General features: G+C 43.0%; 1 protein-coding gene across 1 annotated transcript in view; it reads right to left on the bottom strand.

Moving 5' to 3' along the window:
• Window positions 1–13,840, bottom strand: part of LOC137657918 (ATPase ASNA1 homolog) — a 177,630-nt gene that overhangs the window by 96,338 nt on the left and 67,452 nt on the right. Inside the window, exons 3-4 of the mRNA XM_068392581.1 lie at window positions 4,105–4,256; window positions 3,725–3,875 (exon numbers count right to left, since the gene is read on the bottom strand). Of these exons, the coding sequence (XP_068248682.1) occupies window positions 3,725–3,875; window positions 4,105–4,256 (303 nt within the window). The remainder of the gene's footprint in view (window positions 1–3,724; window positions 3,876–4,104; window positions 4,257–13,840) is intronic.

Below are 13,840 nucleotides of genomic sequence, written 5' to 3'. Positions count from 1 at the left end.
GGTATGTGTATATATATATATATATATATATATATATATATATATATATATATATATATATATATATATATATATATATCTAAAGTAGGAAGATGTGATGTAGTTCTAAGGGAAAAGTATGGGAAATATGTCTGGGTAATAAGCAAAGCTCTACCTCCAGTTTGTTTCTTCATTATGATCAGAGATAAACGTAAACAAAACATTGGTTGCCATTTTTTATCGTGCTTTTTAGCGTGTTTAGGAAACCCATGATATAAAATCGCCTTTAATATTTGTGCCTGTTTTTAGTTTGGGGTACTGTAGTACATGCATTAAGTGTTCTGTACATTAAAGGGTAGTTTGTTAACAGTACTACGTACAAGGGAAGGTTTTAAAAGTCTGAATATACATGTTGAATAAATAGGTAAATATGGTGTCACTACTTCGCGGATTTTCACCTATCGCGGCCGGGTATGGAACCTATCTACCGCGATAAACGAGGGTTCACTTTTTACAAATATTATTTACCGTATCTATATAAAATCATACATACGTAGCAAAGCAGGAAAACAATTTACGAGAGAGAGAGAGAGAGAGAGAGAGAGAGAGAGAGAGAGAGAGAGGGATTGTTTTACGTACGTAAATGTAAATTTTAAACAAAAAAATAGCCCCATTTCATATAAAATAGGTTATTACAAATATTTTATTTTATCATATTACAGTACAGTAGTCTGTATAATACTGTAAAGTTCAGTACAGTATGTTGTTGTTAGTCGTGGCGATGAAATTCTCACGAAACAAAAACACGGCATTCGATTACAACAGCTGATTCATTCTCTCTCTCTCTCTCTCTCTCTCTCTCTCTCTCTCTCTCTCTCTCTCTCTCTCTCTCTCGTGTTATACAATACTTACATATAGATGAAGAAACTAAAATTAGTTTTCTTAGTGTCAATTAAATACGAAACGAAAAAATTATGCCGAGTTTACATCCATTTCAATCGTTGCTAAAAATACGGCATCCGATTTCCTCAGCAAACCACTATTTTTTGGGAAACATCGTTTTATTCTAGAAAATTGCTACTCTTTAAATAGTTAATTGCACATTAAGAAAGCGTGTACTTTTGTTTTTAAATTTCGGGTGGGTTTTAAAAATCGAGTATTGTTGACTTCTTTTTGTTTTACTTTTGGCTGTGATCAGATCAGCTGACGTCTAGCTGCCGCTCTTGAGAGCGTACGAATACACTAACAAAGTATCGTTTATACCATTTCTTAACTTATTCAAACCGTCTATACAATTGATATTACATAAGCACCAATGTGTTATAACCTATCAAATTTTCACTACAGTACCTCCCATTCCTTACCTCTCTCTATCTCTCTAACAAATGATATCTTTGTTGCTCCTCAAAGTTTCATTTATATTGAAAATCAATCATGATTCAATTTTCCTTACTTTCTCCAATCTCGCACCATCGGTCACATCGCGGTATTTTAGAAATTTCCGGAAAATCCGCGATATATGTATATACATGCGTTATGAAAAAAATCCGCGAAGTGGTGAATCCGCGATAGTCGAACCGCGAAGTAGCGAGGGATCACTGTAACCAACGAGAGGACCGAGCCGAACCCACAACCCGCCGGCACGCGATGGAGTTGTAGGACAGCGGACGGTGGTGTGATGGCTAGCCAACACAAAAGGGATAGAGGGGGAGGGGATAAGGTCCTGAGGGGGAGTGTATTGGGGAAGCGTAGCTCCCACCGGCACTTCCAGGGGTGGGGATTGTGTTCAGGGCTAGCCTATCTAGGTAGGAAGAGTCCATTCTCCAGCCTAGGGTAGGTTAGCACAGAGTAGGTACAGCACTAGTGTCCTGTCCTAAACTATAAAGAAGCAGAATCCCTTGGACTGCCTAACCTAGGCTAGGTGAGCTAGTTTCCTAGACCAGGAAAGGCAGGGGGAGGACAAGTCGCTAGGCCACAGGGAGGAAGGGACTTAACCCAACCAAGTGTGGATTAGGGGGAAGGGCAGAGCCCCACCACCTTCACCCTCCAGCAGGGACCAGAAGGAGAGTACATTCTCCTAATGGGGAGCTGGGGGCAAACGACTGGTACTCTGAGGTTCTGTCCCAAACTCAAAGCGCATGAACTATGGCAAGGAGTGGGGAAAGAAAAATCCTAGCCTAAGCTTACCCGAATGCAATTCGAGGCAAGGAGGGCTAGGATGTAGCCTAGGCTACCTCAGAGGGAGGAGATTACCTTAGATAAGGTAACTGGGGAGGTGAGGAAGTATACAAGACCCCTAGCGTTAGGTTAGGGGCAAGGGAGTCGACTACCAAGATCACCGAAACCCTTTGTATACTCCCTAGGAGGTGAAAAAACATATGTGCAATAACTGAATCTTGTATGTATAAATGCCAATATCTTAATTTCGTAAAATAACACTAGGAACACTTATTATATCATGAAAGAAGTAAACATGAACACTTAGGCTATCGAGCCTAGGGGCTAGGCTAGCAATCTAGCATAGGGTTTGCCTAACTGTGGTCGCCGAAAACGAATACTATCGGCATAATATAACTAATTCCTAGCAATGAAGACTAAATAACTAATGTTGATAATTAGTTATACGACCGGGAGGGCTGTTCTGGCTAGCTAAATAAAGCATGCGAGGCGAACAGCAGCGTCGCAACATGACGCCTCCGGTCGGGGCACAGCTCCGCCACAAAACACAAGATTTAAAGATAAAAAGTCGTTACTTTACGGCTGGAGCTTATTTATACAATACAAGAATATGGTACTCAACTTTCCAGAAGAAGGCGAGGCTGAAGATTGCGACATGATGGAAAATACTTAGCAAACACTGGGAAAACACCTGGTCAGAGACACTACGTAATAAGGAATGAAGCGCGCGGATGTGACGTCAGTCAAGATGACGGCCAGCTATGGCGGCCATTTGTTTACGTCGCTAGGTACCGTAACAGTAACGCAGGAGGAGAGTTTTGTAACGGCTCCTCCCATACTTGCCACACTTTTCCCCTCGAAGCGTAAACGCTATGTGGGGTGCAGATAGCTATGTGGCGTGTCAAGCATACGTCCCCTGTTATTATACGATATCCTAAAGGGAAACCTTATGGGTACTCGCGCCAGAAGTTAGAATTCTGTGAAACCTTTAGTTTAATTCTTTGGGAATATCTACTGTAGTCATATATACCCTCAGGAAGCTACTGAAGGAACCTTCCATCAGGACGTCATGGCTTGAGCCCAAAAAACATGTGAGATGATGTCACTTTGGTGGGCAAGATAGGTAGGTAGCCTTTTAAAAGGGAAGAATACAGGAAATTTTTAGTGTTTTGGAGGGTAACGACAATACTGAGCCTGCTTTGTGAACAAACCAATACAAATATCCGGGGAAGTTCATAGAAATAATGCTGTAGTGTCCAAATTAAAATCATATTCAATGTAAACAGCAGTAATTGATAGGTACAGTTTAAAAATCAATTAGAAAAGCAAAAGAAGTGAAAATATTTAGGCTGTACAGTACTTTCATTTATCAAGAAAGTCAATTCTAATAACTAAATGCAGAAATAGGTATAATGAAACTTTCTCTGCTGGAGGAGAATTCATCTTGATTGCAAACCAATTTGCTTCACTCAAGTTCAAAACTGACATTCAGCTCTACCACCTTTTCAGATTAGCAATTTTTTTTCACTGGTAATGATATATTAGAAAATAAAACTAACACACTAACCTGGTTAACAAAGGGGCTTATTTGATTTTTGAGCTTCAAAAGTTTCCCCAAAGACTTTTCTATCACCTGTGGGAATGACAATAATCGGAGTGTGTGACCAGTTGGAGCAGTGTCGAAAACAACAACACTAAAGTTCATGCCTTGAACTAACCTACGAAAAATAGAATCATATAAGCACTTTATACACAATATAAATCCTTTCAACAAGAGACTATTAAAAAGTTTTATAAAAATTATCTATCATAATTCTTTATTATTAATAAAGATAATTAAGATACAACTTGCAAGATTACAGTAAATGATAAAACTGATATCAGACAAGTATAATAAAACACAGTAGTCCAGTTACTGTATACTGTGCCTATATGTTTCTAACTTACTTCATTACTTCTGCATAGCTCATTGCTTCATCAATTCCTGGAAATGCCCCCAAGACTTCTTGCATAATATCTCTTCCCATGCGCATGGCATCGCTAGCTCCTTCAAAGTATTCATCAGGAAGTTCCCCGTAGCCTATGTTTGGATCAATTTCCTGAAAAACAATGCAAAAGTATAATATATAATAGTAAGCTATAAGGATAAGATCATAAAATACAGTGACTTTTAAACCTTAAAAACTTGATTCACAGCTTGTTAGGCAATGTAAGTATTTTAATTACGGTTTGATATTTTAGTTTTTACATCAACATTATCATTGACAATCAAATTTTTTTTACATATGCAAAGTAAATATGAATATATATTAAATAAGATGAAAAAATAGTATTTACCTTACTCAATCCCCCCCCCCCCAAAGCAACACCTTCCTATACATTTCTCTTAATTCCTAAGAGAATACAACTACTGTACACAAGTGATACAGAATCAAGAAGACTATGATAAACTTATGTATGCAACCCGTCAAAAGCTTTGGCTAAATATTTATATACATATATGCACATACATACAGTGTACCTTTCGGGGTACCCCTTTCAATAGGGTACAACTACTTCCTCCCCCCTACCCAAAGGACAGGGAGAGACTAAGTAGTTATAAATCTGGCAATGCCGTTGAGTATGACCGGAAAGAAATAAATATATATGTATATATATACATATATATATACTTATATATATATAATATATATATAGTGATGCCTCAGGATACGAAAGTAATCCGTTCAGGATACGGTTTCGTATCCTGATTTTTTCGTATCCTGAGTCGCGTTTTACATGTAAATAGCCTAATCCGTTCCAAGCCTTACAAAAAGTCACCTTTTTCTTTCATAAACACGCTAAACTGTAGTAATAAAAATGCAATGCAGCCATTTCTATCATTCAATAATTAACCCAACCGTTAAAAACAGCCTAATCCATTCCAGAAACCACCATGAGATTATTCAATAATGTAGTTATAGCCTAGTTATCCCCTCCAAGCCCTAAGAAAATGGTCCATTTTCTTTACTACTGTATAAAAGTTATGGTACTGTATGTAAAGCATTTGGATCAGTGAAGGTGTATTGTTACCTGTACACCTAAATTAAGGGTTGATACCCTGAAAAAAAAGGTACTGTACTCTCGGCGACGAGTTGGGATCTCGTAAGCTTTTCATATCCTGAAAATTTTTTCGTATACTGGGGCATAAAAATCTTTGTATCGCTTTTCGTATCCTGAATTTTTCGTAAGCAGAAACTTTCGTATCCAGAGGTATCACTGTATATATATATATATATATATATATATATATATATATATATATATATATATATATATATATATATATATATATATACATATATATATATATATATATATATATATATATATATATATATATATATATATATATATATATATATATATTTATATATATATATATATATATATATATATATATATATATATATATATATATAGTGATACCTCGGTACTCAACCATAACCCGTTCGGGATCAGTGTTCGACCACCGATTTGTTCGAGTACCGAAACCTTTTTTCCCCATAAGAAATAATGGTATTTAATTTTATACGTTCCTACGCATTCCAAAATGCCCAAAATAATAATAAAACGTGTACCTAAACAACAACAATTATTTAAATGTGTACGAAATTGGTCGGACAACTATATAAAACAATTTTAAACCGTACCTTTGAGCAGCAGTTTGATGGCATACAGGAATGGATGTGGAGAGGATGGAAGGGGGAGGTTACTGCTTGGAAGGAGAGTCCCCTTCCATGAAGTGGCTAGGTAGTTCTCCTTCAGGGGATTTTTCTCTCTCCAGTAAAAGGTTGGGCAAATCTCCTTCAGGGGTTTTTTCTCTTCTGTCTCTCTTCTTTGGAGGGGAATCAGGCTGGGATGTAGCAGCTCTCTTTTCTTTTATGAAAAACATGTCAATTGTCAGCTGCTTCTTTCTCTTCTGCACTATTCTTCTAAAGTGAGACATAACATTATCATTAAAGATGTTCACTGTCTGGTTTGCTACTGTTGTTTCTGGGTGATATTTTCCACAAAAGCCTGCAACTCTCCCCACTTCGAACACGTCATTTATCACTGAACTCGGAACCTCCTCTCTTACATCCTCAACTTCTGAGGATTGCAGCTCCCCAAGCAAATCCTGCTGCTGTTGTTGTTTAATTCTTCAACGATCAACTCAGTAGAGTGGCTATCAACAAGTTCATCAATGGCTTCCCTGTTGACCTCAAGTCCCATACTCCTGCTCATGCCAACAATTTCATCAACGACAACAGTGTCCTCAGAAATAACAGTAGCAGTGCTTGAACCAGCCTCTGATTGGAAACCCTCAAATTCCCTCTCTGTTACACATGATGGCAACAGCTTTCGCCAGGCAGAGTTCAATGTCCTATAGGTCACACCACGCCAAGCTTGGTCAATCATGTTCACACAGTTGAGGATGCTGAAGTGATCCTTCCAGAATTCCTTTAAGGTCAACTGTGTATCACTAGTCACCTCAAAACACTTTCGGAAAAGGGCCTTGGTATACAGTTTTTTAAAGTTTGAAATGACCTGTTGGTCCATGGGCTGGAGTATGGAAGTAGTATTGGGGGGCAGGATTTTAATCTTGATAAAACTGTACTCTTCTTTTAAGTCTTCCTCTAGACCTGGAGGGTGTGCAGAAGCATTGGCCATCACCAGAAGACAGTTCAATGGCAAGTTCTTTTCAGTCAAGTATGCCTTAACCTGGGGGGCAAACACTTCGTTGATCCACTCACTAAAGAATTATCTTGTGACCCAAGATTTAGTGTTAGCGCGCCACATAACTGACAGTGCACTTTTCAAGATATTGTTTCTTTTGAAGACCCGGGGTTGTCCGAATGGTACACTAACAAGGGTTTAATCTTGCAATCGCCACTAGCATTGGCGCACAGCAGCAACATCAGTCTATCTTTCATTGGCTTGTGACCTGGCATCTTCGTCTCGTCCTTGGTAAGTATTGGCCGGCATTTTCTTCCAAAATAACCAGGTCTCATCGCAATTGAAGACTTGCTGCGGGATAAAATTTTGTTCCTTAATGTATCGGTCAAATTCGCCAACGCATTTTTCAGCCGCCGCCTGATCCGAACTGGCTGCCTCCCCATGCCTAGTCACGCGGTGAATACCAGTTCTGTTCCGGAATTTCTCGAACCAGCCCATGCTTGCTTTAAAAGTAAATGATGAATCACTTTCACTAGTACTGGCACTTTTCTTCACCAATTCTTCATAAATATGAAGAGCTTTCTCACGAATGAAAGCTTCACTTATGCTTTCCCCAGCCAACTGCTTTTCTTTAATAAATATAAGTAGCAACTTTTCCATTTCCTCAATTACTTGTGGCCTTTGCTTACTAATTGCTGTCATTCCCTGAGCAACATTAGCTTCTTTATCACTTCCTTATTTTTCAAAAAGGCTAGATCAGACACTCGTACACCATTCTCGTATTTCGCAATAATTTCCTTCTTCAACTCTATCGTTGTTCTCACTGTTTTCCTCTTATCCTTCCCCTTATCACTAACTTTCTTGGGGCCCATTATCATCGGCAAAAATGATATTTTGATTATAAAATAAATTTTTGAATATACTTACCCGGTGAATATATAATAGCTGACGTCTCCGGCAGCTCGACAGAAAAACACAAAAACTCGCGAGCGATCGCTATGAAGGTTGCGGGTGTGCCCACCAGCGCCAACTATCGGCCAGATACCGCATATACATGTAAACAGCTCCAGTTCTTCTCATCCCGCTGGGTCTCTAACGGGGAGGAAGGGGGAGCCTTTAATTTATATATTCACCGGGTAAGTATATTAAAAAATTTATTTTATAATCAAAATATCATTTTTAAATATTTAACTTAGCCGGTGAATATATAATAGCTGATTCACACCCATGGTGGTGGGTAGAGACCAGAATTAATAAAGTTTACAGCGTATATGCTTAGAGTTTTTGACAGTTATATCATAACAAAACCCAAATATATATAGGTACCTGGTAAGGAAGTTGACTTAGACGATTACTCTGCCTTGTTAGTCTGTCTTCCTCACGAAGCCCAGCCATCCTCTTAGGATGCTGAAAGACTCCCAGGAGCTGAAGTATCAAGGGCTGCAACCCATACAACAGGACCTCATCAAACCCCTAATCTGGGCGCTCTCAAGAAATGACATTTGACCACCCGCCAAATCAACCAGGATGCGAAAGGCTTCTTAGCCTTCCGTACAACCCAAAAACAAGATTAAAAACATTTCAAGAGACAGATTAAAAGGATATTGGAATTAAGGGAATGTAGTGGTAGAACCCTCACCCACTACTGCACTCGCTGCAACGAATGGACCCAGTGTGTAGCAGTCCTCATAAAGAGTCTGGACATCTTTTAAGTAAAATGACGCGAATACCGACTTGCTTCTCCAAAAGGTCGCGTCCATAATACTTTGCAGAGATCTATTTTGCTTAAAGGCCACGGAAGTTGCTATAGCTATTACTTCGTGTGTCTTAACTTTAAGCAAGCATCGGTCTTTTTCATTCAAGTGAGAATGAGCCTCTCGGATTAAAAATCTGATAAAATATGACAAAGCATTCTTTGACATAGGTAATGATGGTTTCTTAACTGAGCACCATAAGGCCTCAGATCCACCTCGTAAGGACTTAGTACGAGCTAAGTAGAACTTAAGAGCTCTAACTGGACACAGCACTCTTTCAAGTTCGTTGCCTACGATTTCTGACAGGCAAGGTATATCAAAAGACTTAGGCCAAGGACGAGAAGGCAGTTCATTTTTGGCCAGGAAACCAAGTTGAAGTGAACATGTGGCTTTCTCTGTAGAAAAGCCGATGTTCTTACTGAAGGCATGAATTTCACTGACCCTTTTAGCCGAAGCCAAGCACACTAGGAAAAGCGTCTTGAGGGTGAGATCCTTCAGGGAGGCTGAATGTAATGGCTCAAACCTGTCTGACATGAGGAACCTTAGGACCACGTCTAAGTTCCATCCAGGAGTTGCCATACGACGTTCCTTAGAGGTCTCGAAAGACTTAAGGAGATCTTGGAGATCTTTATTGTTGGAAAGATCTAAGCCTCTATGTCGAAAGACCGAAGCCAACATGCTCCTGTAGCCCTTAATAGTGGGAGCTGAGAGGGAGCGAACATTTCTCAGATGTAAAAGAAAATCTGCGATTTGGGCTACAGAGGTACTGGAAGAGGACACAGATGCTGACTTGCACCAGTCTCGAAAGACTTCCCACTTCGACTGGTATACTCTGATGGTAGAAGCTCTCCTAGCTCTCGCAATCGCACTGGCTGCCTCCTTCGAAAAGCCTCGAGCTCTTGAGTGTCTTTCGATAGTCTGAAGGCAGTCAGACGAAGCGCGGGGAGGCTTTGATGAACATTCTTTACGTGGGGCTGACGTAAAAGATCTACCCTTAGAGGAAGACTTCTTGGAATGTCTACCAGCCATTGAAGTACCTCGGTGAACCACTCTCTCGCGGGCCAGAGGGGAGCAACCAACGTCAACCTTGTCCCTTCGTGAGAGGCGAACTTCTGCAGTACCTTGTTGACTATCTTGAATGGTGGGAATGCATATAAGTACAGATGAGACCAATCCAGTAGAAACGCGTCTATGTGGATCGCCTCTGGATCTGGGACTGGTGAGCAATAGATCGGTAACCTTTTGGTCAACGAGGTGGCAAAGAGGTCTATGGTGGGTTGACCCCAAGTCGTCCAAAGACTCTTGCACACGTCCTTGTGGAGGGTCCATTCCGTGGGTATCACCTGACCCCTCCGACTGAGACAGTCTGCCAAGACGTTCAAGTCCCCCTGGATGAATCTCGTCAACAGGGATATGCCTCGATTTCTTGACCATATGAGAAGGTCCCTTGCGATCACATACAGCGTGTGGGAGTGTGTGCCTCCTTGTTTGGAGATGTACGCCAACGCTGTGGTGTTGCCTGAGTTGACCTCTACCACTTTGTTTCGAAGAATGCTTTCGAATTTCATCAAGGCCAAGTGGACTGCTAATAGCTCCTTGCCGTTGATGTGCATGCTCTTCTGACTTGAGGTCCACAGACCTGAGCATTCCCGACCGTCCAGGGTCGCACCCCAACCCAAATCCGACGCGTCTGAGAACAACACGTGGTTTGGGTTCTTGACTGCTAGGGATAGTCCCTCTCTCAGACTGATATTGCTGTCCCACCAGTTCAGGCATGCCTTTACTGGTTCGGAGACTGGGATTGATACCGTCTCTAAAGTCTTGCCCTTGTTCCAGTGAGAGGCTAGATGGAACTGGAGAGGCCGAAGGTGTAGTCTCCCTAGCGAGACAAACTGCTCCAGGGATGAGAGAGTCCCTACGAGACTCATCCAACTCCTGACTGAACACCGTTCTCTTTTCAGCATTAGTTGGACTTTGAGCAGGGCTTGTTCTATTCGGGTGGCAGACGGAAAAGCCCGAAAAACTGGACTGCGAATCTCCATCCCCAAATATAGAATAGTCTGGGATGGGATCAGTTGGGACTTTTCTAAGTTGACCAAAAGTCCCAACTCCTTGGCCAGACCCAACGTCCAATGTAGATCCTGCAGACAGCGATGACTGGACGATGCTCTGAGAAGCCAGTCGTCCAAGTACAGAGAGGCTCGGATTCCCGATAGATGGAGGAATTTTGCCACATTCCTCATGAGCCTCGTAAACACGAGAGGAGCAGGACTGAGGCCAAAGCACAGGGCTCGAAACTGGTACACCACATTCCTGTAAACAAACCTCAGAAACGGTTGGGAATCCGGGTGTATAGCAATGTGGAAGTACGCATCTCGTAGGTCGAGAGAGACCATCCAGTCTCCCTCTCTGACCGCTGCTAAGACGGACTTCGTGGTCTCCATCGTGAATTTTGTTTTTGTAACAAAAACGTTGAGCGCACTGACGTCTAGCACCGGCCTCCAACCTCCTGTATGTTTTGGGACTAGGAAGAGACGGTTGTAAAACCCCGGTGATTGAAGGTCCGAGACTTTCACCACCGCTCCCTTCTCAAGCAACAGAGACACTTCTTGATTTAGGGCTTGTCTCTTTGACTCCTCTCGGTACCTGGGAGAGAGGTCTATGGGAGTTGTTACTAGAGGAGGTTTGCGTACAAACGGTATTTTGTACCCCTCTTTGAGCAACAGAACAGACTCTTGGTCTGCACCCCTCTTCTCCCAGGCCTGCCAGAAGCTCTTCAATCTGGCACCTACCGCTGTCTGAGGCTGTGGGCAGTCAGACTCTGCCACGGGAGGACTTGGCTCCTCTCTTCTTACCTCTCTTTCCCTCGGCACGAGAGCCTCCCCTGCTGGGAGCTCTGCCACGAAAGGGCGGGATAAATCTAGACGCAGGAGTCTCGATCCTGGGTCTCACAGCAAAGGATGAAGAAGGAGCCCCTTTGCGAGCAGAGGACGCCATCAGGTCATGTGTGTCCTTCTGCACAAGCGAAGCAGCTATATCCTTAACCAGCTTTGTGGAAACAAGGCCGCTGATAAGGGAGCAAAGAGCAGTTCCGATCTCTGACAGGGAGTAACTCCTGCCGAAAGGAAAGAGCAAAGGGTTTCTCTCTTCTTTAAGACTCCCGACGTAAAGGTGGAGGCGAGCTCATTGGAGCCATCGCGGATGGCTTTGTCCATACAGGACATGATAAGTAAGGAAACATCTTGGTCGGCAGACGAGATCTTCCTACTTAATGCTCCTAATGACCAGTCAAGAAAGTTAAACACTTCAAAGGCCCTGTATACGCCTTTAAGTAGATGGTCAAGGTCCGAGGAGGACCAACAAATCTTCGAGCGTCTCATGGCCAGGCGACGGGGAGAGTCTACGAGGCTTGAGAAGTCACCCTGGGCAGAGGCAGGGACTCCCAAGCCGAGAACTTCTCCCGTGTCATACCAGACGCTCGATCTAGAAGCAAGCTTAGAAGGTGGGAAGGCAAAGGCCGTCTTCCCCAAACTCCTCCTGGTATCCAACCAGTCGCCTAAAAGACGTAAAGCCCTCTTAGAAGAGCGAGAAAGCACTAGCTTAGTAAAGGCTGGCTTGGTAGCAGCTAAGCCTAGAGCAAACTCAGACGGAGGCGAACGAGGAGCAACAGCAACAAAGTGATCTGGAAAAAGATCCTTGAAAATCATCATGATCTTCTTGAAATCCATCGAAGGAGGAACAGCCTTAGGTTCATCTACATCTGAAGGATTATCATCAGGATGAGGATCAGCAACGTCCTCATCTGAAGGAGCTTCGTCCGACAACTGATGAGTCTCAAGCAAGGGAGAGACCTGCCTTGGTGGCAATGCTTGACAAGCAGAGTCCACACGCACCGGAGCCTCAGTAGCAGTCCAGGACGCTACGTCAAGTAACTGCTTAACAGACTGACTAGCAACAACAACAGGAGCGGGAGGACGCTCGACGTCAACTCGAGACTGCCTTGACTGCCTAGACTGAGCAGTCAAAACAACTCTTGACTGCGGTGCTTGACGCTCAACGTCAAAACAAGTCAACTTCGCTGGTTGGCGAACGTCCTGAACGTCAACACGAGCATGCGGCAGCGGCTGAACGTCCACAAGCGGCTGAAAGTCAACACGGGACTGCATCGAGTGAGGCTCTACAAAACGTGACTGACGTGACTTTGTAACGTCAACGTCAACAGGACGAGCAAAGGCTCGTTTGGGCGGCTGATGGCCAGGATCTCGATCAGCTAAGCGGCGAGGACCATCGTGAACCTGCTCAGCAGAATAGTCCTCCATAAGAGAGGCAAGCTTATTCTGCATGTCTTGCAGTACAACCCATTTAGGATCAACGGGAATGGGTGCGGTAAGAGACGAGGGTAACGTCTGAGACTGCAAAACATTGCCTACACTAAGACTCTCGGAGCCTGTGTTACGCTTCTGTTTAGGCGGCGAGCAGTCTTCCGATGACTGCACAGGGTCAGAGCTGTCCCAATGGCTACAACCAGGACGCTGGACCTGTCCTGAAGGGACTGACTTTCGCTTTAAGGGTCTCGAAACCTTGCTCCACGGTTTCTTACGCGATAAGCCTTCGGATGACGAGGAGAAAACCGTCTCGCTCGTCTTATGGTAGGGGCGGTCTTGACGAGACACGTCTGAAACCATAGAGGGAACGTCTGTTCGTTGGTTAAAGCCTCTCGAACCCATAAGTCCTACGACATTACATCTCCCTGGGGCATGGGAGCTTGCAAGAGGTCTCGGACTAGGCGAACGACAGGCACGAACAGACGAACCCTCGGTAGCAACACTGATAACACTTTGCGCACTAATCACTTTCTCCCCACGATTTTCTAATGTGGCACTCTGACACTTTAACTCTTTTACATCCGCCATGAGTTGATTACGGTCCATAGCTAACGACTCAACTCTCTCGCCCAAAGCTTGAATGGCACGTAACATATCCCGCATTGATGGTTCATGAGTGCTAGTAGAGGGTTCAGGCACAACTACTACTGGGGAAGGATTAGGTTCAGGGGCATGGGAGGAGGAAAATTCTAACGATCTAGAGGAACTTCTCCTCACCCTATCTCTCTCTAGCTTACGAGAATACTTGTCAAACTCAAGCCAATCGAATTCCGAAAGGCCCACGCACTCATCACACCGATCTCCTAATTGACAGGTTTTACCCCGACAATTAGAACACACAGTATG

This window comes from Palaemon carinicauda, chromosome 18, assembly GCF_036898095.1.
Source record: "Palaemon carinicauda isolate YSFRI2023 chromosome 18, ASM3689809v2, whole genome shotgun sequence".
NCBI lineage: Eukaryota > Metazoa > Arthropoda > Malacostraca > Decapoda > Palaemonidae > Palaemon > Palaemon carinicauda.
This window is presented reverse-complemented; position numbering and strand designations above follow the sequence as displayed.